At 38.1% G+C, this 26,956-nt stretch overlaps 2 protein-coding genes across 3 annotated transcripts; both read left to right on the top strand.

Moving 5' to 3' along the window:
* Positions 1 to 1,902: 1,902 nt before the first annotated feature.
* On the top strand, positions 1,903 to 6,365 carry frrs1l (ferric chelate reductase 1 like). The gene is made up of 5 exons (XM_022765832.1): positions 1,903 to 2,435; positions 2,816 to 2,900; positions 3,222 to 3,360; positions 4,358 to 4,604; positions 4,696 to 6,365. Exons 1-5 carry the CDS (start codon positions 2,231 to 2,233, stop codon positions 4,866 to 4,868), a joined length of 849 nt encoding a protein of 282 aa, XP_022621553.1. The 5' UTR covers positions 1,903 to 2,230; the 3' UTR covers positions 4,869 to 6,365.
* Positions 6,366 to 6,990: 625 nt separating this feature from the next.
* Positions 6,991 to 21,987, top strand: tmem245 (transmembrane protein 245). 2 transcript variants are annotated; one of them, XM_022765829.1, is made up of 18 exons: positions 6,991 to 7,672; positions 9,833 to 9,950; positions 10,506 to 10,601; positions 11,325 to 11,432; positions 11,933 to 12,136; positions 12,229 to 12,398; positions 13,502 to 13,525; positions 16,266 to 16,370; positions 16,462 to 16,544; positions 16,654 to 16,744; positions 16,864 to 16,962; positions 17,068 to 17,199; positions 17,598 to 17,720; positions 18,319 to 18,464; positions 18,564 to 18,664; positions 18,770 to 18,944; positions 20,218 to 20,412; positions 20,588 to 21,987. In XM_022765829.1, exons 1-18 carry the CDS (start codon positions 7,073 to 7,075, stop codon positions 20,634 to 20,636), a joined length of 2,619 nt encoding a protein of 872 aa, XP_022621550.1. In that variant the 5' UTR covers positions 6,991 to 7,072; the 3' UTR covers positions 20,637 to 21,987. The 2 variants fall into 2 exon arrangements, with proteins under 2 accessions (XP_022621550.1, XP_022621551.1); XM_022765830.1 differs by lacking the exon at positions 13,502 to 13,525.
* Positions 21,988 to 26,956: the final 4,969 nt, after the last annotated feature.

Raw genomic sequence — 26,956 nt, 5'->3', positions numbered from 1 at the left:
AGTGTGTTTGTGAGATTGATGTCAGTCACTCTCTGGCGGTCATTGTACACTTTCACTCTCTTACACACAGTGAAACACCAGCATCACCTACAGGACACAGTGTTAACAGCAAAATTTTCTTTCTTTTTGTGAAACTCCTTGGATTTCTGACATGGTAACTTTTTGGCCAAATACTGAAAAGTAAAAAATTAAAGTAACTTGTTATACTATATCGTTTTTTTTTGTTTTAGTTTTCTTTTAAAATATACAGTATTTAATTTTTATATTTATTAATTAACCAAAATTTGCACTATTGTGTAAATATATGTGTGTGATATAATGCCTACATTAAATATGTTGTCTGCAAAATGTATTACAACACCAATTTAATATTACGTATTACATTTATTTCAAAGGATCTGGGTGTCACGACCATCATTGTGATTTCTATAAGATTTTGATGCAAATTTAAATTTCCCTGTGATGCTCTGTCCAGCTTGCAAGTAGTGTTAAACTTTAACAGTTAATGGAGAGTGTAGACTAAATGGACTGACTCATGAAATATTAAAGTACTGAAAATATAAACCGTAACCCTTGTGTGTGTTAATGAGTCAAAGGCATTTACAAGTCTGTGATGTATATTTTAGCAAGGGTACAGTGATAAATTATCCAACAGCTACAGATGAAGTTTCATGATTTACCAGGATTTAATCAGCTGCTATTCTAATAAGACACAAGCCTGCTGAGGTGACTGCAATCCTTACAAATGTGTAGGTAAAACTCAGAAGTAAAACAAAAACCATGATAAGACCATCAGTCAACCAGAGACAATGTAAGATACTGTGCTGTGTCAGTTAGAAAGTGTGGGTCTTTTCTTGGTTGTAATAAAATAAAAGTGAGAGTGGAACAGTTAGATGGTACTCCAAGAGCAGTCTTCCCAAGCAGACCTGAAAATGAAATTAAAACTGTGGATTTATATCACCATCAAGTGGCAGGATTGTGTACAACCACAGAGACAGACAGGATGGAGGAAAATCGATGGGTGCAAGCAAAGATGGTCAGATGATATATATGAGAAGAGTTACCCCTTTGTCAATTTGAAACAATGCATCTTCGCAGATTCAAATCATGTATACAGTCATGTCTAATCGTGTGCTGTGTATGAATTTAGAAATTCAGCAGGGCTGCAGGTACACCACTGCAGTGTTCCTAAAGCAGCTGGGATAAGACTCATGGGAACACTGTGACACAAATTCACAAATTAAAGCTGAGCTGCACAATATTAAATAAATAATGCACTCACAAGACTGCACAATCCTTTATACATTTTTAAAATATCATCCAGATCTGGACTTGCATAAAAATACACATTGGAGCGCAGTTTAGGGATAGGTTAAGCATAATGGTGCAATAAGCAGGGTAGAGGCTACAGCTGAGGACACAATGGTCTCATCCATATTTAGCATTTTACTCCTGGCAAAGCATTTAAATCCTTGTTTTTTGAAAATAAAGTTGACAGAAAATGTTGATTAAACAGATAACTGACAAGAAATATGCGTTCAAGTGATGTATTATAGTAATTTTAGAAACTTTCTTTCTTTGTCTATTGTCTTCTGAGTGTTGGGTGGACTAAAATCCTGGCTGTGACCCTGGTAGTTTATTTAAACATGTTCATTGTTTTGATCTTTACAGAATCACATCAAATGATACTTAACATGTAGGCTACTCCAAATCCGTGAAATGTTGCGTGTCATCGGTGTTAAAATTACCTCTTTAACGGTGTCTATGGGGCATAATCCCCAATTGATTGATCCTGATACAGCACGTATCGGCTCCTCATTGGACGTTACTGTGACTGACTGACTGAGGAGGGAGTGAAGAGGCAGACCGGACGAAACCATTCATCCAGCCAATACTCCGACAGAAAAATACGTTAAGATTAATGAGCACTAGTGGCCTAGCCATCTAGATTCGGATTTCAAAGAGGATTATGGGCGTGTATCTGAATTAGATGGTAAGATTACGAATCTGGGTAATTTAAAGTAGGATTAGCGTCTTAATCGCACGGTCCGCGGCGCTGAATCCCCCCGCATCCCTGCGAATAAACAGCCAAACAGACAATTAGGATGCGGAGATGATTTTTGTGACGCTGCGATGGCTACCTGCGGGGATACCGAAATGAAAAGCACAATAAGGATCCGGTTTGGTTTCACGATGGTTTAGTATATTGGTGCTTTCTGATTTATTGGCCATGATTTTCCTGCGGAGGCTCGTGCAGCTGGTGGTGCTGCTGATCCAGAGCGGATGGTGGGGGGTCGCGCCGAGCCCCACCGATGAAGGAGCACTCCGGGCAGGCCACGGGGAGCACGGAGAGCCGGGACACCAGGAGCCACACAAGGACTCCTACAGCACTTTTGCTTCTGAGTTCCTGGAGTCCAGATATCTGTCCGATGATGGTAAGGATCTAGTCCGGTTTACTAAAAATTCCCAGCAAGTGGATTTTGTTTACATGCAGTCAAAGCTAGCTATAGCTATGACATAGAAGCACAGAGCACAGGCTAGAGACAAATAAACAGAGACTGTAAGTAGAAACTCAACATGTGCTGTTTATTTTGTCTTGCATCCAACTGTCTCCTGTGCACTGGGCCTTTCAGCACCCAGGCCAGCTCCCTGGTGATAGTTGCCTACCACACACACACACGCACGCACGCACGCACGCACGCACACACGCACAGTGCAGATGGCCTCCCCTTAGTTGGCCCTTTGACTGTCTTGAAAACAAGCATCAATTGTTTTTGTGTGGAACCAACAGAGTTGCTGATTTTGCATTTTGCAGGTTATCCGTTCCCCACCGCCCCACCAGTGGATCCCTTTGCCAAGATCAAAGTCAGCGACTGTGGAGTAACCAAAGGCTGCATAAGGTCAGAGAAGGATACATATTTTGCCAGCTCTCTCCTTCTGAAAACAGAGCTCCAGTGCAGCTGTATTCCCCAGGGCTGCTGTATCCTAGTTTGCTGTGGCCTGACTACAGAGATTCTGTTAGGCAGGAGCTAAACATGGAAACTCTCCTCTGTCTAGTCTTTTTTCTCTGAAACCTGGATGAAATTCACTTAAATGTTGATCTACTTTGGCTCTTTGATTACTGTAATATTCTGAATATTGTTAATCAAATGTTCTCCACTGAGCTCTGTTTGATGGTGTAATCTGTGAGCAAATATGTGTGTGTATTTGTGTATATCCAGGTATGGGAAGCCAGGTTGTGATGCAGAGACATGTGACTACTTTCTGAGTTATCGTCGCATTGGTACAGACGTGGAGTATGAGATGAGCGCAGACACTGACGGTTGGGTGGCTGTAGGTTTCTCCTCTGACAAGAAAATGGTGAGCAGCTGTACGACCTCTCTGACTGCTGAGACTGAAATTCCTGTGTCTGCTTTAACAGAGCTAATTTGACTTTTGATGTATCAGACCAAGTTACTGCAAATGCACACTCAGTAATCCATAATCAAACACATGCATATGTTGAAAATGATGCAACTTTAAAGAGCGTGCAGTCAGTTAATTATAAAACCAAATCATTAACTAGACAAAAATGAAGTCTTAAGGCTTTTATTCCAAAATGAATAGTCCACCTTTCACACAGTGTGAGGCATCTTTTTCAAACTTTGTTAGCATGAATGTTAAAAGCTTTCTATTAAGTATGCTAAGACATTTAAGTACAGAGTTTATACATCATACTTTAAGGCAGTGGGGGATCCCAAGATAAATATCAGTTACAAGATAATTAGAATAATAAAGTAGTAGACATTACTTCATTGTGATGGCTCATAAGCCAAGAAAGTTGGGAACCACTCTTTTAAGATGTTTAACTTACACTAAAGATATTCAATATAATTTACACTAAAACCTTTTATTTAACATTAATTATTTTTGATAAACATCCCTATCAATCAATATGAATATATATCATTACAATCAAGTCCTTAGAGCCTTATAATGAAGGCTCATCATATTTTCATAGTGTTTGTCACAGTTAAACTAACTATACAAAACAATTACAAAATTGCAAACAGTTCTCCCATTAATGAGCTTGGACGAGTTTGACATCCAGAGAACATGCAGTTCATTGTGACAGTTTTTCAGTAAGTTTGGTGCTGTACAATATATCAATATGAAAAGAGGGTTTATCAGTTATTGTTGTTGTTTATTTTGCCCATATTGGCTATCCCAGGAAAAACATGGGACTCACACGGTGCTCATGTGCAGTATAATGAACCGTTTTATTAAAAGTTTAGAGAATCTTTTGTTCAAGAAATAAATATGTAGCATTTTGGAACAATGCTCTTTATTCCTTGTTATTTCATTTCTATATCCTCAGGGAGGAGATGATGTCATGGGCTGTGTCCATGATGACAATGGTCGTGTGCGGATCCATCACTTCTACAACGTTGGTCAGTGGGCCAAGGAGATCAAGAGGAACCCAGCCAGAGATGAGGAGGGCATTTTTGAGAACAATCGGGTGACCTGCCGTTTCAAGCGTCCGCTGTATGTCCCCAGAGAGGAAACGCTTGTGGACTTACACCTGTCATGGTATTACCTGTTTGCATGGGGTCCTGCCATTCAAGGTGAGTGTTTGAGTATCAGCATAAAGTCAACTCCTTTTAATGTTCCTTCTGCCTTCGATGCCATCTTACATTGTGTTACCTTTTCCAACAGGTTCCATCACAAGGCATGACATTGACAGTCCGCCAGTCAGTGACCACATGATCAGTATCTATAAGTACGAGGACATCTTCATGCCTTCCACAGCTTACCAGACCTTCAACTCTCCCCTCTGCTTACTGCTCATTGTAGCTCTCACCTTCTACCTACTAATGGGAACGCCATAATGAAGCACAGCAGAGCACAGACTGGAGAAAAAAGGGAAGAGAAGATGAAGCAGCAATAAAAGAAAGTTGCCATTTTCATTAGATGCCACATTCAAGTGTTCACTTTGCACAAATAGACCCAGTGTTAGATATATGAAACATTATAGAGAATATATATTCATTACTCTGAACTCATACAGAGGATCTTGACAAATTATTAAACCTATACTGTAGAGGTGTTATGTACTGGTGTCAGTACAAAACAAGAGGTCTAATAAGAGTAGTGTTATATTATAAATAGGCCAATTATTTTCAGTATTTATTATAACTTCCAAGTATTTAACAAAATATGAAGAGTACACATGCCAATAAATAAATCACAAATCTTTGAAAATGTTGCATGCACTTGAAAATCTGGGAATGATTTCAAAAATCCACTGTTCACTGGTGATGAGAAGACAGTGGCCTCATGTTGAACTTGGCTAAAACACAAAAGTTTTCTGAGGACAAAAGAAACCACACAGCTCACAACCGTTTGCACACACTCTTCCTGTCCCTTTACACATGCTTAAAAGGAAAAAAGACGGTATATTTAGTGGTTTGCACTATCAAAATATAGTTTCCAAGGTTTGAGGCACTGCCTACTGTATAAGCATTTACCATGTAAAAGATTTTCATTAACATTTTTTTTTTTTTTGGCTCATCTTATTTTTCCACAATTTCCGTTAGCAGCTCTTCCCCCATCTTTCACCACAGTGGCTGTTGGGTTTGTTTATCAGTACTGTGGCACTGTGACTGTGTAACAGAGAGAGACTGCTACATGACTTCTTGTTGCCTACGTGTGCAACAACACACTGAACAAGAACAAACTGTGGATTCAAGAACATTTTTCCTTGGGCATGGACTAATTTTTTCCCCACATTGTTAATGTAGCCTTTTGATCTGTATAAAAAATGACTGGATATGTTAAAATGCCTCCCACTGAAACAATCTGCCATGATTGTGTTTATTATCAATAAACATTTTAAGAAAATACAATACAGCATATTCAAGAAAATACAAATAGCCAAATAAAGCCATTGGACATATTTTTAGTAGAATTATAAGGATATTCAGGACTGTAGCTAATACTGAGACACTGATGTCATGTCCCTCGTATATTTTGGTAGAAGTCAGGTGAGGGAAATAGTCTTCCAGGTTAACAATCAGTGACTACCTCAACTTACATTTGAAAAAAAAACAAAATTTTGAAAATATAAAAAAAAAGCCCCAAATCAAAATTTTGGTCTTACCCCCAACAGAAACCTTTTTGGTGTAGTTGAGAGAAAGAATACATCAGTGTTGTTTTTAGGGACCTGCCTTCTCTGTTTCCATGCATAACATGTATAAATAAGGACCATTTATAGATCAAATAGTAGCTGTAACCAAAAGCTTCTAACTACACTGGATCAATACGCCTTACTTTAAGTACTGGTTATGGCCCTTGTTATTCATTTTTTCCCCGACGTTGTCAATGTGGTCTTTTGATCTGTATTAAAAATGAATGGATATGTTAAAATGCCTCCCACTGAAACAATCTGGCACGACTGTGTTAATTATCAATAAAGATTGTAAGAAAATACAGTAGAATATATTTAAGAAAATACAGATCTTGCTGGGCATGAACAGGCAGCTCTGTCAGACAAACAGTACAAAAGCCATGAACCAAGTAGTCTAAACGTGATGTACTAAGTTTGGTGAAGCTTGGATGTCAGTGAGGGAGTGAAAAGAGTTTGTCTAGCAAAAAAATTCAAAATTGTGGGAGATTTATTTGACGCAAACGGGCGTGGCTTCAGCTATCTCTTCAGAGATAAGAACCAAAAATATTTTTGCAATAGTTGTAAACTCACCACACGGTGGCGCTATCGATACCAGTTTCAATAGTTTCAGTGTTGTAGCTTGTTTAAAAATTCAGATGTCTTGCTTATTCCCCATAGAAAACCACAAAAAACAACAAATATCTGTTACAGATATCTGCACCGAAGGTAATAGGACACATCTCATAAACATGCTTAATGTAGGCTATCAATTTTGGAACCGTGTTATAAAATAAAGGAAGTGGCTTGTTTTTCATTTACACTACATTGCCCATAGTGCCCTTGGGGGTTTCGTTGGGTTACGTCATATGTTTTCCTCCTTCACGCGGCACATCTCCCGGCTAGACAGCAGAGGCGGAATCGTGGAACATGGCAGACGAGGAAGACTCAGCGCCGGAGCCTGCCGCTGTCTCTCCGCCGGAGAGCCCTCACACTGAGCGCCCTCACACTGTCTCTTTCTCCGAGAGTGTCCAGCCGGCCGTCGGGATGATGAGCCAGCTCCTAACGCAGCCCTCCTCCCTCAAGTTTGACAAAAACATCAAACAGGCCTTCTACAACACGGGGGCGATGATCTTTGTGGCTATCTGTTGCGGGGCTGCTGTGCTGGTTTACTTTATCCTGGAGGCCTTCCTCCGCCCGCTGCTTTGGGCAGTACTCTGCGGCACCTTCCTCCACCCCTTCAAGTACTCCCTGGCCCGGCTCGGCCGCTCATGGCTCTCCGGCCTGCAAGACACCGGGACGCCCATCCTGGTGGGCACCCTGTTGGTCCCGGTGTGGTGCGTAAACTACGGGGTGGAGGCGATGGGCAGGCTGGTGCTGGAGAGGCTCACGGTGCTGCTGGTGATCGGGGCCGGGGCGCCGCTAGTTTACTTCCTCTACCTTTCCTGGAGCGTCACCGGCATGCAGGTGATCCTCGGGCACGCCTGTGGAATCATCGGGGCCGCGCTGGACTGTTTCCACGCTATGTGGGTAAGTGAATGGACAGTGGCAACTGGGTACACACACACACACACACACACACACTTTCCCTTTTGGTGACAAAAGGTCCTCTGTGTTAGCCATTGAGGATGCTACAGGTTGGGCGAGGTCAGCTCTGGTGACATGGTGATGTGGGGGCTTCACTAAAACTATTGCACTTTATAAATACTGTCCCAGAAAAAGTCCTGTAGCAAATCATTGTGTGTTACATTTGTTTTACATTTCCATTATTATAAAGTCATTCTATAATAGTGATTTGTTTAAAACAATGCCGTTGAAATTTGCTTAATGATACATTATCCTAACGATGCCTATCCCTAGTTGTCTGGCATCAAATGCTCAGGCAAGTTCAGTTCATCTTGAACTTTTGCATTCTCTTTGCTCTCTTCTGTTGTCTCTTTTTGTCGCTTAAAAAATACTTTAATGTAGCTTTGTAAGAGATGGCAGAATTAATCAAATTATATGCCAGACAGCTGACATTAAGTGTTGTAGAAAACTATGTGTTTACTTTTGTTAATATCACAGTTTATGCTGAACAGAAAATCAAATGCAATATGGCAAAATAACAGTTTTGAAAATGTGGTGCCATGTTGTTTCAAGTGTACATAATGAAAATAGCTCAGGGAAATGTTTGGCCCCAGGCCCTTAGCTTTCAGTAAATGTGGTCCCTAAACAACTTAGTTGAATGGTTTACACCTTAGTTCCTCTGGGGCTCTTATACCTTTGCTGCTTTGGATTATGGGTAGCTTTACTTGGTTCAAGGTTGCTGCTGCTATACTTGTCTTATCCTCATTCCTGTGGTATTTGGTTAAATTAGTAATACTGTATTTCTAATTTGGTAAAATTAGTAATACAATATAGTATATTGTGTGTGTGATTTTGGGGCTGGCCTTGCTGTTGCGGTCCAGCCAGTAAAAATAATTGTTATTTGCAACTCAACATAAACTTAAATTTTCTTGCTCAGAATCATTAATATTGACAATAAAACCTTGTCTAAGTATGACATAATATCATCAAATCATCACAATACAACCCCATAAACAGTAAATGATAGCCAATAAACAATAGTACTAGATTAAAAGCGTTCCAGGCTGACTTAGAGCTGCAACTTGTATCTTATTTCCTTGAACATCTAAGGGCTTATTCAATTAACCTCAAAGCAGAAAGTTGATTTCTTGGAATACATGCCTAAATTTGTATGGCATCTGATCTAATTTCCTGCAATTCCAGTGTTTGATCAATCAATACCTTATTATTCCAGAACAGCTGCAGGGCCCTGAGCTGGCCTCGCTTTGACTAGATACAAATCACATTAAATGTTCCTCCTCAGACAGCCCGTTCTTTCTCTAAATGCAGAGGTAGACTGACACAGGGCCCTTGTCTATAAATAGGAAAGAGGACACTATGTTAAATTACATTGAAATATGTCTTTGTGTGGAGTGGAACTGGCCAAGACATCTGTTACTAGCTGATTACAGACCGCAGCAAAACATTTCATGCTTTTCTGGAAAGCCCAGAAAGTACAGTTTGATCACTTATGTTTTTGAAATGTGCAATGATTTAGGGAAAAGTTGGTACATTTGGAAGCAATATCACAGGATTACAAGAACAATATTCTGATAATCTATGATGCAAAATCACATTTAAATTAAACAAATCTCCAGTGCAATAAGCTGCTCTTACGCATTATATTTGACAAAACGCTTTAAATTTGGGGTGCAACTAACAATTTTTATTATCAGAATGCCAGAAAATAGTGAAAAATGTCTGTCACAGTTTCTGAAAGTCCAAGGTGCCATTTTCAAATTGCTTAGACAAAACAAGCAATTTGGGTTTTGAACCTATGGTGCCATCTTCAAAGATTTACAGTAACTTAAAACAAAGAAAAATGCTCTGTCCTCACATGTGAGAAGCTGTAATTGGGGAACGTTTGCAGAAAAAAATACTTAAATAATTAATTGACCATCAAAATAGTTGCCAATTGACACTAAGTATTCATTAGTTTATAATAATCAACTCATTGTTTCAGCTCTTTTTGAAATGTGAAAAGCAAAACCCACAATAACTCAGAGTCTTAGCTTCTGATTAAATGTCGCCTGGAGTCATTGATTTGGACGGCAGTGTTTTTGTAAATCTTTTGTCTCCCCTCAGGTGTGCACTGTGGTGTTTGGCTACTTGTTGGCAGTTTGTTTCAAGTGGAGTCCCCAAACCGAGCGCTACCTGAAGGCTCTGGCTCTTCCTGTCTGGGCCGCCCTGCTCTTCTATATTGGTGAGTGGGGCGATGAGAGGACGTGTGGAGAGCCTGCTCAGACGTGTTGGTTGTCATTTCATACTTCTATGCAAATTCCCTCTTTGCCCCCTGGCGAGGTTTTTTTTCTAGTTGAGATAAAGAGAGCTGTCTCCACAGGTCCACAAGTCCATTAGACGGAGTACTTGCAGAGTTACATAGTAGGATGAAGAAGTCTTAGAGGTATTTTTAGCACACACAAGTGGCGCTGAAAAGAAATTGACCTTTAGGCGTGAAATGTTAAAAGTTGCTGACAGCTATTAAAAAGAAAGTTCTGCTCAAGACAAGAATAAGCAGCCGGGGGTTGTGGGAAAATTTGAGAAAAATGTTCTCTTTTTGGCATGTGCCTTTTATAATAATAATGTTGTCAGACAACTGGTCAAAATTATTTTTTCTTATCTCAGGTCCAGCAGGACAAAGTAGTGCAACAATTCCACCAAGATAATAACCAGTAAAGTCAACAACACAACATGCAGTTTAAGAGCAAGAAGAGAGGAGATACATAGATATCAGCCTGATTTCTGTGCCTGTTTTTAGTGTCTCTGACCGGCTCATGGAGAGTGCCCATATTTGTGGTTGTGGTTATACTCCTCATCGTCGGCTCCCAAGAGAAACCACCTGTCTCTGGAAGAGGTGAAGATTTCTGGACACACACACATTCACATTTTCCCACAGTAAGAAGCCTTTGCTCCGCATCAACTGGGCACTCATACATATGGTAAAAAAGGGTACAGGTAAATGTTTTTAATATGGAATAAACAATAGCGATATAGTGTGTTTATTTGTGAGCTTTACAAGTGCTGGTAGGTAGATTTATTTACATTTGAATAGAGTCAGGCTCGCTGTTGCCCCCTCTTTCCAGCCGTTATGCTAAGTGAGGCTAATGTCTGCTGTATTTTCATATTTATCCTACAGATATGAAAGTTTCTTGAATCTCCTAAAATATTTGAGCTTTTTCCTTTAAAATTCATGGGTCGAATGCCAAATAAGCTGATAAATAACCTATAAAATAAATGATAAACTACCATAGGCTATTCAGCTATCATCCTTTTAATTTAACAATTTAACAGTGGAAAAGTAAACCTCCTGTGTTGACAATTTTTTATAATTTGTTGACCCTGGCCCTCAACCTCAACCAGCGCCTAGATTCAGTTATAACTGGCCTTAATTTTCTTTGCCCACCTTTTCCCTAAAACACAAGTGACCTTAGGTCGACAGTTTGTCTCTGAAACACTGGACTTTTGTTAGGAACATGAGATCACATGGGAAACACACACAAAGAGTGTTACTTTATGCTCTTTACACCCTCTGCCTTTGTAAGTTACTGTTGTTTTCTTTCTATCCTCATTTCCCCAGGAGAGCTGTCAGGGCAGGTGTTGTCATTCGCTGCTAATACTATTTACATGGCAATCTCCTGTAGCAACCTTCAGCTGAAAACTGAGTCCAGTGAAAACTCTACCACAGGTAAGATAGCTTACGTTTATTCAACTCAGTGCATTACAGAAGCTTTTATTACAGGTGCAACTCTTAGGCGACAGACTAATATGGAGTGAGAGAGTGTGGAGGAAGGATTGGGATAACCAATCAATAACCACAATGACTGGTCAAGCAAACAGGCCCTAAAACATACTGTTCCATAAGTGTTTATTTCTCTTTAGTGGACATTAACCTGCACGTCACCATAGGGATTTTCATAAGAAGAACTAGCTATTGATTATAAAGCCCCTATCTGATTGTGTAAAAATATATTCACTGTGCATTTTAATAGAGAAATTGAATTTCTGTTCTCCACTGTCAACATGCTTCTAGCACCAATTTGAGGAAATGCAGCTCAAGACACTTCTGCTTTAGTTTCACCATTCAGCCATGGTGGTTAGCACTTGTTATAGATAACTAATTTCCTTTCCTTTCTTTCTCTTCCTCTTACATGCTTCATCTGCCACCTCCCTCTCATCTCTCCCAAGATGGTGTTCAGTCTGTGGGCCCCATTCCTGCCACCCCTGGGTTCCCTCGGGGCTCTCGATCATTACCAGCTGGCCTCTTCCAGAAAGAGAAAAGCTCCCACAGAGCCAGTGATATCTACTTTATTCTACTGGTTTGGGCCATAGTTCTGGTTCAGGTCTGGCTCAACCTCTGGATCCTACAGCTTCTGCCTATCCCTGTGGCTGGTAACACACATGTGCAAACATATGAATACATACACCCTTTGATGTGCTTCTTCGTGTATTCTACTGAGGCCCATGTTGCATTGATACTTCAGTGTGGGTGCTGAAGAAGCTGATGGTCCACTTTGGCCTGAAGAGCTTTGCTGAGCGGACTCTTACCTCGTGGTGGATGGGGCTGGAGAAGTTCGGACGAGAGCGAGAGGAGGCCCTGCTGCCTGGACCAATCAAAGGCCTGGCTCAGTTCCTGCTTCGCACTGACACCAAGGTAACACCTCTGACCGATCTACAGGTGCTGCTGTGGTCCTTATTTCATACATCCTCATCCAGGCACACAGCAGTTTTCTGTTACACTGTCCACATTGAAGACTGTCAGTGACTATCAGTGACATAAACAGGATGTCAACAGGTCAATAAGGATTCTGTAAAAAATATTGAAATAATACAGCAAAAATTGATCCTTATGTCCTTAAGATCTGTCTTTATGGATACTAAATATATTTGCTTCTAATAAGATATGATAAAAAGGGATCCTACACACTGTGGTTCCCCTCAGCTCTATGGAGTGTTTTGGCATCTTTCAGTGAATTGTTTTGGATTTCAGGTCCTCGACTTTGTTGTTATGGCTCAGTTTCACAGACTCTCCTCAGCGTTGTTTCCAGCAGCAACAGCAGCAGCAGCAGCAGCAGCAGCAACAGCAACAGCAGCAGCAGCAACAGCAGCAACAGCAGCAGGCAGCTGTTTTCACAGATTAAGCTCTGATAAACATATGCTACTCAGCATCAAACTGCATAAACAACCAGTTTGTGACTAGCTGGTGAACATAGTGGAGCATTTAGCAGCGAGAGAATGAATGAGTGATAATGGTGCTCTGTGTCCTCTGGGTGTATAGGTAGGAAATTGTGTGCTAGCACCATAATACATTTGTAAGGTGATATGTCACTGTTGTATTGTTGCCCTTACGGTCCAAAATCAATTAGTATTGCTTTAAAAAGACAAAGAAGTGTTGAATAGAAATTTCTGATACCAGCAACTCTGGGCCTAACTAGAGGTGTGTTAGAATGAGTGATGGTGTTACATAAATTACATTTCTCAGGTTTTATATAATGGCATCAGTGACCTCATTGCACCTTTCACACTAAAATATGTCTTTGTTCTGAAGGATTTGGGATGTGGTTGTGTTTGTAATCAGTGATTTGCATCCCACACTCCCTGTATGGTCAGTAGTTCAATCCTGCCTGTCACTTTCTGATCCCTCACTGCCTCTACCCAAACAGAAGTTGTGTTCTTGTCGCACGGGTACATGTGATGACTGCTGCACAGATCTTTTTCCAATAATAATCTTCCCAATGTCTCTTGTCTCCTCCCAAGCTCTGGCATTGGCTTAACAAGCAGGTAATGATTTGGAGGAGCAGAGTGCTGAGAGAAAGAGAGACTGACAGAAAGAGTGTGTGTATATGAGAGAACGTGAGAGTCAAGGAGAAAAAAATCACCTGGATACATGTGTGGGTGTGTGTGAAAGCGTGAGCACACCTTGTAGTAGCTTGGACTGGCGCTTTACCCATCCACTTGATCACTCATCACCCTCTCATCCTGTCTATATGTCTGTCCTCTCGCTGCTTTCCCGCTGCTTGCTTTTATTTTTACAGGAAGCTACAGTCGGGGGAAGGGGGGACTCCTTGGTCCCTCAGCCCCGTCTGTACCTTCCCTGCTTTGACTTAACTGGCAGGTTTGGCTTGAGAGTGTCTGAGCTGCATGGAGAGGAGGCTGGTGTAGACGGAGCAGAGCAGAGAGGGAGCCGAGGGCAGTGTTTCTGAAAAGTGCAGTTGAAAAAGCCTGATTTTAAGTTTTTAATGGAGATGTAGAAAGAGAAACACTGCCCATGGTCTCCCAGAAAGAACCCTTGGAGAGATGTGATCACACCTCGGGAGCTTTTATGGGTGGGAAGGTGCTGGGCATGGACAAAACAATGGAAACACCAAACAGTCTGTGAATGTCAAAACTAAAAAAAAGTTTTATCCTTTAGAAGAGCTTCACTTCTCTTTGTGGTCATGTCATCTGGGGCCTGAACTGTCTGTAATAGGATATTAGATGTTTACTCAAGAAGCTCTAGTTTTCAGGGACAAAAGGATGTGCTTTAGCATCAACTTTGCTTAAATGATAAGGTAGAAATATTCTGTTTTTCTTAGTATTAACAAATCCCATGAATAGACCAAAACCATCAATGATCTGATCTGTGTAGCCAAAGCCCGACATCGTTGTCCAAAAACTGGTAAAAAGACATTAGTGAGCCATAACATGGCATTAGGTGACATGTTCCTTCATTATCATGAACACAGGCACTGTAGTTTATTTTGAGTCGTCCTGTTAGCATTACCACTTACTAAGAAACCAAATGTGTATTAATCTATGTCTACTCCTGTTTGTGTCAGGTTTGCTATAAACTATGTGGCGAGCTGTTTTAGGACATAACTGTCCTGTTTTTGAAGATTTACATCTTCAGTTATGGATCTTTGGGGTGGAGAGTCACTGGAATAATGACATTGGAAAGTATCAAGAGATCGCAAGGAGGTCTAACACATTGTTGGTTTTGGTCTTTGCATTGTATTTGTTGACAGTAAGAGTTATATACAGTAATGCCAGCCTCAGGCTTAAAAGGTTCAGTTAAGTTTAGATCTGGGCATGGGCACGGTGGACATTGAAACCCATGAAACCCATCTTGAATAGTAGTCTAAAAGTCCCTCATAGCATTACACAGCTGTTTCAGCAGTGCAGTTATTGCAGGCAGTTGACCTTATCACTTGAACAAGATGACTGTGGTGGGTTCATCACAATGTTAAAATAGCCAGAAGCAGAGGTGCATTAATGGTGTCCTCTGGCTTCCTTAAAGCATGAAATGAAAAGGAAAATTTTAAAAGGTGACTTTTTTTGTGGTTTTATTGATATTTGGTTATCACAAGGACATTTATTATTATATTATATGTGCATTATATATATTATTTTGCTTTTCAAAAGATTAGGGTTATGAAGCTTTTGTTGTGGTTTTTGTTGAGACAGTGTGATGGTGGCATTGATCCAATTCAGAGAGTTCTGATTACATAGTTTGTCACATGATTTTTGTACTTCCTCGTGATTTTGAAGGTTTTCCCCTTGCAGTATGAATAAAATACAGTGTTTGTAAGTAATGCATAGGGTGTGTGGCCTATTTGGACATTTATTAGTGATCTCATGTTGCATTAAGCGGTGGTGATCGCCACAACTCTTCTAAACTAGACCCCTATTTCTGATTGGTACCCGACATACTAATTTGCCTGTTTAATTGACTTATTTAGTTTTTTTTCAAAATATAGTCCGCTTTGATGTGGTGTTTCCATTTTTTTGTTTTTACTGGATTTAATATACTTCATTCAGTATAACTCTCTTTAAGATAAGTGTACGTCCTTATTGATGGAACAAAAAAAACCCTACAAAATGACAGATTATTCTGAGTTTCAGGATTTTATTGCAGTGTGTAGCTGAAATGGAGTGAAACCTTAACTGACTTCCATATCACGTCGCCGTCCGTGTAATGGCAAAACATTAGGGCACGTCCTTATGCCACTAACAGAGCCTCTTCCAGTAACTCGCCATGAACTCTAGTAACTTGATTTTAACACATGGGCACAAACACATACGGATAGAGACTAAATCTGTTATAAGCTGGCTGTTGATACAGTTTTGGAGCATTGAGAAACCTGAGTTAAGAATTGCACCACCTTACGACAGAATGTACACTTGAGACTGGGGCAGCCTCACAATACTTCCATAATAAAAGATACCGAGAGATAAGTCACGAATAGAGCAGCACACAGCCTGAGTGTTTCACTCAGTTGCTTGCACTTGCATGTATGTGTGCAGATGTCCTGGCTGTTGGTTCACTCAGTCAACTACCTTGTCCTCAGGGCCCAAGGGGGCAGCTTGTAAATCCAAAATGGCCTCTTCACATGGGAAGGACACAGGTTTCTCCATGTGTCTGATCACTGTATGTTTTCAACCCCTTCAGAACAGCACTGACTTTGTGTCTATTCTACCTCTCTGCTCTCCCCTCTTTCCCCTATTTCTTTGTGTCTGTGTCTTCTCCCCGCTGTCTGTGCAGATGATCGTGTGGTTGGAGCGATCTCTGGATAAAATCATCAGCATCTTTATCATCTTCCTCCTGGTCACAGGGACCCTCCTCATGGCGCTGCTGCTGACTGCTATGGTACTGTTTTTGTTCTGCTGAATGACCTCACTGCACTTGGGCTGGTACTGACGTGGTCTCTTGGACAACAAAGTAACTTTTATCTTTCTAGGTCCATCATGAGAGTGTTCACATCATTGAGGTAACCAGTAACCTCATCAATGAGACTGTGTCTAATCATCCAGAATGGGCAAAGTATGACAGTTTAATCTTTTTTTCCTCAAATTTGTTTCTTTTACATTTGGAGTTGTGATTTCTTACTTGATGGACACCTTCCTTTATTTCTGACACTGTTCTCCTCTAGTTGGCTTCCAGAGGCTCGTGTGGTCCAGAGGGCTCTCAATTCAGCTGCTACTAATGTTTATCAACATGGGAGAGAATGGATAACACAAAAGGTGGGAATAATGACTGGCTGTGAGTTATCTCACATCAAATATGATGAAAATGTAAACAGTTTAAATAGTTTGACAGCAAGTTATGTAGCAAACCTTGGTGTCTCTTTCCCTGTGTACAGCTTCATAAGATGTTAGGAGACAAGGTGAACCACACAGCAGTGATTGAGAAACAAGTTTTGGAGCTTTGGGACCGACTGTACCACTCCTGGTTTGTGAAGGTAGTATAAGAACAGTGGAGTTCAGGCCAATCCGTTTAACTTCTTGATGTTAAGGAAAAATGTTTACAGTGGCACAAGTCATAAAATATTCCATGCATTTTCCAGAACGTGACCCACTCTGGACGGCACCGTGGTCAGAAGATAATGGCTCAGAGACAGAACAGCTGGTTAGTGGACATCCTGGACTGGAAGGACATCGCCTCATTTCTACAGGAAAATATTGAAACTCTGCTGTCTGTAAGTACGGATGTGTTTTTACACCATCTTCTGTATGAGGCAGAGGATTTACGTATATTTTATTTTCATAGATCTGTCAGTCCATCATCAAATGCAATGTTATAGACATTTAAAAATAATTTGGCTAAAGCCCACAGCGGTGGGGGTTGGGTTTGGGTGATCAGGTGCTACATTTTTTGTTTTCCTTGTATCAAAAATTATATTTCAGTGAATCAGTGAGTTAATTTTAATAAAACGCCGTTGGAACACTGTACTGTATGTCTGCCTCAATTAGCCTCTAATGGGTGTTATAACAACTGCAGGTCATGCAAATCACTGACACATTTATAGCTCTGTGCCACAAAGGGATGCACAGTTTTCCTGTGGATGACATGTTTACTGTTGCCTTGTTTTTGTAGATCCTGGAGTCTCTGTGGGTGGTAATGAGTAGGAATGTTGGCCTCCTCATCTCCACCACAACCACCCTCTTCACTGTCTTGTTCCACAGCGGCACGGCTCTACTCAACTTTGCTCTGAGTCTGGTATGAAACATTGACTGCTATAAACCATATAGCTCAAAATTACATGGGACGGTTTAGTTTAGTTTTGTTTGGTCTATTGGCAACATTAGAGGAAAAATCTCCTTGCTGACATGCATCACCCTTGTTTACCTGGTGCATTGAAACCAGCAAAAACTACAGTTCCAGCTGGAGGTAAACTGGTTTGCTCTCAGAGTAAAATAAGTCTTCTAAAGGTCAAAATTTGTTGTACCTTTTACGCTTTTGTAATGCAGTAGGGTAGCAAGTGCAGTCGTTACAACTGATGCCTTCTTGAATTAAATGAAGATTAGTAGGTTAAATTATAGTGTTATATATAGTTATATTGACTTCCCTCTTTACGTTAACCTCTTTAACTCTTTGACCTTCTATTTCATTGAATTGAGTAAGTTTAATTTTTCAATTTTATTTCAGTCGACTGGATTTTAGTAAATCAAATTTAGTTTTATTTAATTTATTTTCATTCATTTTGTAAAATATATGGAATTAATTGATTTAATATAATTTCATTAATTTTATTCTCATTTCTTTTTACATACCTATTCTAACGATCATATTTGTGCTATTTCCTGTGTGTATGCAGGTGATTTTCCTGACCACTCTCTTCTACCTGCTGAGCTCCAGTGGTGAATATTACAAACCTGTCAAATGGGTGATCAGCCTGACCCCTCTCTCCCAGCCAGGACCCTCCTCCAATATCATAGGCCAGTCTGTGGAAGAGGCCATCAGGTAGTCACATGCACAAAATCATCATATTTGTGGTGGCAAAATCTATAAATATATCTCAAGGAGATTATTTTTGACCTTGTCTGTGTGTTTGTATTGAAGAGGAGTGTTTGACGCCTCTCTGAAAATGGCCGGCTTCTACGGCCTCTACACTTGGCTCACTCACACCATCTTTGGCATCAACATCGTTTTCATTCCTTCTGGTGAGTCAGTGTGTCCACAGCAGATTGTGCTGGCACTATATGTGCACCTGCCAAGCCACACTAAGTATTTTCTCACTCTCTGAATCCCTCTCTCCTGGCCTGAAGCTCTGGCTGCCATCCTGGGTGCGGTACCGTTCCTGGGAACCTACTGGGCAGCGGTGCCGGCAGTGTGTGACCTGTGGTTGGCACAGGGCGAAGGCGTCAAAGCCGTGCTGCTGCTGATCTGCCATCTGCTTCCGACATATTTTGTAGATACAGCGATCTACTCTGATATCTCTGGGTAGGTATGTGTGTGACACAAGGGCGTAGGTTTGGTCTCAACATTGATAGGGACGCAACAACACAGCCACCGCTCCAAAACAAAGAGACTGGCTTTTTAATGCTCTCAACCAAACAGTTTTTTAACATGTAAGATCTGAATTTACATTCAGGCATTCCCATACGCAAATGTAATATATGTACATGTGTTGAATTTCCATATATGAAATATATGTATATATGAAGTAAAATCATAGTTATAAACTTATATCTTTATGTATCCAGAGGATGCATATATGTCATAATAATATATCCTCTTATAGGTGACACATATGGTAATATCACTCTTGGTATAGGGACATATATGTCATAAGTCATAGTATACTAAGGCATAAAAACATCATGGTATAGTAAGTCATAAAAAAGTCATTGTGTAGTAAGGCGTAAAAAAGTCTTAGTATAGAGAGGCATAAAAAGTCTTAGTATAGTAAGACATAAAAAAAAAAATCAGAGATGCCAATTAACCTAATGTGCATGTCTTTGGACTGCAGGAGGAAACCAGAGTACACTTAGAGAACCCACACAGGCACAGGGAGAACATGCATTGTTGAGTAGTAAAATCAAGAATGAGAATCACCAGAAAGCTGTCCAAACAGTCACGCCTGCAACAGTCTCACCTTCATACTTTATTGTAGTTATTCAGTGTGATGAAGTTTAAAAACGGTTATGTACACAGTGTTAAATGTACACAATTCATAGTAATACAGTACTCACATGTTTTATTCCTTCTGTACATACTAGCCATTGGTGATTCCTTTGTAGTGTGTCTACATTGAAAGAAATGGGGATGTTCTGTGTAAAAATGTATACTAAAGTTCAGCTAAAGCTAATATGAGGTCTTGGCAGTGACTGTTGCTGGTGTTTTGTCCCAGCAATTAAATTACTAGGATGTTTCCCTCTGCTGTGCCTCAGCAAGGAAACACAGAGAGAATTTCATACTACCCACCTGATTTGGCAAACTCAGACTGCTGAAGCCTCATATTAGCTACGGTTGACCTTTAGATTTTTCTGCACAGAACTAGGATTGTGGATTCCATAGCCCATTTCTTACAGTGTAGACTGCTATGAAGGAAAGAATGACTACAGAGACCTATAACTTTCTTAATCTACATACAGTGTGTGATTATTGTATTCAGATAGATATGAAAAACTCTGAAGCCATCCTTTAATGAGCCAAAATGTAGTCCTGTAACTATACCTTAGTATTAACACCATTTCTTGTGTCTGTGTCTCAGTGGTGGACACCCCTATCTAACAGGTCTAGCGGTGGCAGGTGGAGCGTACTATCTGGGACTGGAGGGTGCCATCATTGGGCCCATCCTCCTTTGCATCCTGGTGGTTGCAGCCAACATCTACAGTGCCATGCTAATGAGCCCCAGCTCTGCAGTGCCCACACCGGTGCAGTCAACCTGGCCTGTCCACTCCATCAGGTAAACGCAACGCCTGAAATAACTGAAACATAGTAAGTCATAAAAAACGTCATAGTATAGTAAGTCATAAAAAAGTCATTGTATAGTAAAAGGTCATACTATGGTAAGGCCAATTAACACGGAGACAGCGTAAATGCAACCACACTGTCATTATCATTTTGCTTGTTACTTTCAGGACCTTCACAGACTCTACCCCGTCTGTCCTGAAGAAGGCCAGTGAGTGAGAGCAAGAGGGCGAGTCCCTGTGGAACGTCATCTGGCTATTGGCCGATTCCTCAGGGGAAGTGCTCCCCTCCCTGAAGCTCCACCATACACCGCCCAGCTCTACAGGATTCAGCCCCGACCAAGAGAAGATGGCGGTGTAATGGCTGGTCACCTGTGATGCCGTCTGCTTACCAGAGCGCACGCCCTTGATCCCAAACATGGACCAATGATATCACATTGGGCTTTATGAATATGAACGATGGAGACATTGATGCTAATCACATCATCTTTCAGGACTCAGTGCCTAAATTGATTTTGTAATGTTGACAAATGACTAAAATTTTCATGTGATTTGTGAATTGTAAGATGATATATTTTATCTAACGGCCCCTAATTTACCCTGCACACCCTAACTGTGTTTAAGCAACAGTATATGGTTATGCAGTATTTGTACTCCCTACCTCTCTCCTCGTGGAGGCTCAAATAGAATTTATAGTGAAAGCTGGCCACAAAAGTCCTCACGCCTGGCTCAAGAGAACGAGTTAATGACTCTCTGTAGTTTAACTTAATGTGTTCACGTTTCAGTGGTAGTAGCTGTGAGTCTGCATCACTAGTTCTCTGCTTTAACAAAGATGTATACTCTTGCTGGCCTGAACCAGGCTTTTTAGTATTTTGTTAATGGCTAAAGGTTTAGACTAAGGTTTTAGCCCTGCACTCTGTGCGTTCAGGGCATCTGGTCTGAGTCTGAAAATTGACAGATTCTGTTTTCTACATTTTTAATTTATTTCAAGCTTAAAGATTGTTATGTAACACACTGTGAGTGCAACTACAACCAAGCTTTTCATTTTTAACCCATCTGCCAGTATTGAAGGACGTTTACACTCAGAAGACCTTGATAAGTCTGACTGAGTATTTTTGTGAGCACTTTTCAACTTTTGGTATGCCTGTGACTTACATCCCTATCACAATTTTATCAGTGGTTCAGACCTCAAACACCTCACATCCCTTAGCAATGTCTTGTATACATATAATTTTTACTCACCTCCTCCGTTCTTGCACTTGTCCACCCCATACGTTACAGTCAGAGCACTTTTTTGAAAGGAGAATATGAAGTAGTTTATATTGCTTGAAGCTTTAATGAACGGGCTGTACAGGTGAACTGTGTATGTAATGTGACACATTGATCATTCATGGCTACTGTGTTAGCTACTGGAGGGTGAGAGTGTGGTGATGTGGTCTGGGTTGGAACAAGCGTGTAATTTAGCAATGGTTTCAGTGTTGAACTAAAATACTGTCATTTTAAGTTTCATACTGTTGCTGGGTTTTTTTTATTACTTGTTATGCACTGACAAAATAAACATTATCATTTGAACTGCAGAGGATTTGTTGTGTAACTCCTTTTTAGCAACTAATGCTTATTTTTATTGTATTTTTAAAGTATTATTTTTTTATCAAATGTTTGGTCTATAAAGTTTTAGGAAATGGTGAAAAATGCTCATTACAATTTCTCAGAAGTGATGCTAAGACAGATAAACCATCTGAAATCCAAAACCTCGGTGTGAGGTGACAATTTTAACCACTGCTCTAACAAGATGCCGCATACGTAAATCATCGAGTAGTAAGGCATAAAAATGTCATAGTGTAGTGAAGCACAAACAAACATGAGCGTATAGTTACAAAGAGGCATAAAAATTCATAAAAAACTACATTATAGTAAGGCATGAAAAACATAATAGTAAATTAAGGCATAAAAATTAAAACAAACGACAGTATAGCAATGCATAAAAAGTCAAAAAAAGGGACACAGTATAATAAGGCATAAAAAGTCATAAAAACATCATAGTATAGTAAGGCATAAAAAGTCATGAAATATCAGTATAGTAAGGCATAAAGACGACATAGTATAGTGAGGCATAAAAAGTCATAAAAGCAACATAGTATAGTAAGGCATAAAAAGTCATAGTATAGTAATGCATAAAAATTCATAAAAATGTCATAGTATAGTAAGGCATTAAAAAGTCATAAAAATGTCAAAGTATAATAAGGAATAAAAATGTCATAAAAACGTCATAGTACATTATAGCATAAAAAGTCATAGTATAGTAAGGCATAAAAAGTCATGAAAAAGTCATAGTATAGTATGGCATAAAAAGTCATAGTATAGTAAGGCATAAAAAGTCAAAAAAAGTCATAGTATAGTAAGGAATAAAGACGACATAGTATAGTAAGGCATAACAAGTCATAAAAATATCATAGTATAGTAAGGCATAAAAAGTGATAAAAACGACAGTATAGTACGGCATAAAAAGTCATAGAAACGTCATAGTATAGTAAGGAATAAAGACGACATAGTATAGTAAGGCATAAAAAGTCATAAAAACCTCATAGTATAGTATGGCATAAAAAGTCATAGTATAGTAAGGCATAAAAAGTCATAAAAACGTCATAGTATAGTATGGCATAAAAAGTCATAAAAACGTCATAGTATAGTATGGCATAAAAAGCCATAGTATAGTAGGGCATAAAAAGTCATAAAAATGTCATATTATAATAAGGCATAAAAAGTCATAAAAACGTAAAAGTACAGTAGGGCATAAAAAGTCATAAAAATGTCATAGTATAATAAGGCATAAAAATGTCATAAAAATATCATATTATAATAAGGCATAAAAAGTCATAGTATAGTAAGGCATTAAAGTCATAAAAATGTCATAGTATAGTAAGGCACATAAAGTTGTAAAAAATGTCAAAGTATAGTATGGCATAAAAAGTCATAGTATAGTAAGGCATGAAAAGTCATAAAAATGTCATACTATAGTGAGGCATAAAAAGTCATAAAAACATCATGGTATTGTATGGCATAAAAAGTCATAGTATAGTTAGGCATAAAAAGTCATTAAAAACGTCATAGTATAGTAAGGCATAAAAAGTCATAGTACAGTAGGGCATGAAAACTCATAAAAATGTCATAGTATAGTATGGCATAAAAAGTCATGAAAACATCATAGTATTTTATGGGATAAAAATCACAGTATAGTAAGGCATAAAAAGTCAAAAAAACATCATAGTATAGGAAGGCATAAAAAGTCATAGTATAGTAGGGCATAAAAATGTCATAGTATAGTAAGGCATAAAAATGTCATAGTATAGTATGGCATAAAAAGTCATAGTATAGTAAGGCATAAAAATGTCATAAAAATGTCATAGTATAGTATGACTTAAAAAGTAATAGTATAGTAAGGCATAATAAGTGATAAAAACGACATAGTATAGTACGGCATAAAAAGTCATAGAAACGTCATAGTATAGTAAGGAATAAAAACGACATAATATAGTAAGGCATAAAAAGTGATAAAAACGATATAGTATAGTACGGCATAAAAAGTCATAGAAACGTCATAGTATAGTAAGGATTAAAGACGACATAATATAGTAAGGCATAAAAAGTCATAAAAAACGTCATAGTATAGTATGGCATAAAAAGTCATAAAAATGTCATAGTATAGTATGGCATAAAAAGTCAAAAAAACGTCATAGTATAGTAAGGCATAAAATATCATATTATAGTAAGGCATAAAAATTCATAAAAATGTCAAAGTATAATAAGGCATAAAAATGTCATGAAAACGTGATAGTATATTATGGCATAAAAAGTCATAGTATAGTAGGGAACAAAAAGTCATAAAAACGTCATAGTATAGTAAGGCATAAAAAGTCATAAAATCGTCATAGTATTGTATGGCATAAAAAGTCATAGTATAGTAAGGCATAAAAACTCATAAAAATGTCATAGTATAGTATGGCATAAAAAGACAAAAAAACATCATAGTATAGTAAGGCATAAAATTTCATAGTATAGTAAGGCATAAAAAGTAAAAAAAAAAGTCAAAGTATATTAAGGAATAAAAAGTCATAGTATAAGTAAGGCATAAAAAGTCATAAAAATGTCATAGTATAGTATGGCATAAAAAGTCATAGTATAGTAAGGCATAAAAATGTCATAAAAATGTCATAGTATAGTATGACTTAAAAAGTAATAGTATAGTAAGGCATAATAAGTGATAAAAACGACATAGTATAGTACGGCATAAAAAGTCATAGAAACGTCATAGTATAGTAAGGAATAAAAACGACATAATATAGTAAGGCATAAAAAGTGATAAAAACGATATAGTATAGTACGGCATAAAAAGTCATAGAAACGTCATAGTATAGTAAGGATTAAAGACGACATAATATAGTAAGGCATAAAAAGTCATAAAAAACGTCATAGTATAGTATGGCATAAAAAGTCAAAAAAACGTCATAGTATAGTAAGGCATAAAATATCATATTATAGTAAGGCATAAAAATTCATAAAAATGTCAAAGTATAATAAGGCATAAAAATGTCATGAAAACGTGATAGTATATTATGGCATAAAAAGTCATAGTATAGTAGGGAACAAAAAGTCATAAAAACGTCATAGTATAGTAAGGCATAAAAAGTCATAAAAACGTCATAGTATAGTAAGGCATAAAAAGTCATAAAAACGTCATAGTATAGTAAGGCATAAAAAGTCATAAAAACGTCATAGTATAGTAAGGCATAAAAAGTCATAAAAACGTCATAGTATAGTAAGGCATAAAAAGTCATAAAAACGTCATAGTATAGTAAGGCATAAAAAGTCATAAAAACGTCATAGTATAGTAAGGCATAAAAAGTCATAAAAACGTCATAGTATAGTAAGGCATAAAAAGTCATAAAAACGTCATAGTATAGTAAGGCATAAAAAGTCATAAAAACGTCATAGTATAGTAAGGCATAAAAAGTCATAAAAACGTCATAGTATAGTAAGGCATAAAAAGTCATAAAAACGTCATAGTATAGTAAGGCATAAAAAGTCATAAAAACGTCATAGTATAGTAAGGCATAAAAAGTCATAAAAACGTCATAGTATAGTAAGGCATAAAAAGTCATAAAAACGTCATAGTATAGTAAGGCATAAAAAGTCATAAAAACGTCATAGTATAGTAAGGCATAAAAAGTCATAAAAACGTCATAGTATAGTAAGGCATAAAAAGTCATAAAAACGTCATAGTATAGTAAGGCATAAAAAGTCATAAAAACGTCATAGTATAGTAAGGCATAAAAAGTCATAAAAACGTCATAGTATAGTAAGGCATAAAAAGTCATAAAAACGTCATAGTATAGTAAGGCATAAAAAGTCATAAAAACGTCATAGTATAGTAAGGCATAAAAAGTCATAAAAACGTCATAGTATAGTAAGGCATAAAAAGTCATAAAAACGTCATAGTATAGTAAGGCATAAAAAGTCATAAAAACGTCATAGTATAGTAAGGCATAAAAAGTCATAAAAACGTCATAGTATAGTAAGGCATAAAAAGTCATAAAAACGTCATAGTATAGTAAGGCATAAAAAGTCATAAAAACGTCATAGTATAGTAAGGCATAAAAAGTCATAAAAACGTCATAGTATAGTAAGGCATAAAAAGTCATAAAAACGTCATAGTATAGTAAGGCATAAAAAGTCATAAAAACGTCATAGTATAGTAAGGCATAAAAAGTCATAAAAACGTCATAGTATAGTAAGGCATAAAAAGTCATAAAAACGTCATAGTATAGTAAGGCATAAAAAGTCATAAAAACGTCATAGTATAGTAAGGCATAAAAAGTCATAAAAACGTCATAGTATAGTAAGGCATAAAAAGTCATAAAAACGTCATAGTATAGTAAGGCATAAAAAGTCATAAAAACGTCATAGTATAGTAAGGCATAAAAAGTCATAAAAACGTCATAGTATAGTAAGGCATAAAAAGTCATAAAAACGTCATAGTATAGTAAGGCATAAAAAGTCATAAAAACGTCATAGTATAGTAAGGCATAAAAAGTCATAAAAACGTCATAGTATAGTAAGGCATAAAAAGTCATAAAAACGTCATAGTATAGTAAGGCATAAAAAGTCATAAAAACGTCATAGTATAGTAAGGCATAAAAAGTCATAAAAACGTCATAGTATAGTAAGGCATAAAAAGTCATAAAAACGTCATAGTATAGTAAGGCATAAAAAGTCATAAAAACGTCATAGTATAGTAAGGCATAAAAAGTCATAAAAACGTCATAGTATAGTAAGGCATAAAAAGTCATAAAAACGTCATAGTATAGTAAGGCATAAAAAGTCATAAAAACGTCATAGTATAGTAAGGCATAAAAAGTCATAAAAACGTCATAGTATAGTAAGGCATAAAAAGTCATTAAAACATCATAGTATAGTAAGGCATAAAAAGTCATGGTATTGTATGGCATAAAAAGTCATAAAAATGTCAAAGTATAGTAAGGC

This window comes from Seriola dumerili, unplaced genomic scaffold (assembly GCF_002260705.1).
Source record: "Seriola dumerili isolate Sdu_G_001 unplaced genomic scaffold, Sdu_1.0 BDQW01000758.1, whole genome shotgun sequence".
NCBI lineage: Eukaryota > Metazoa > Chordata > Actinopteri > Carangiformes > Carangidae > Seriola > Seriola dumerili.
The sequence above is the reverse complement of the archived record's forward strand: the minus strand, read 5'-3'. Positions and strand labels throughout refer to the sequence as shown.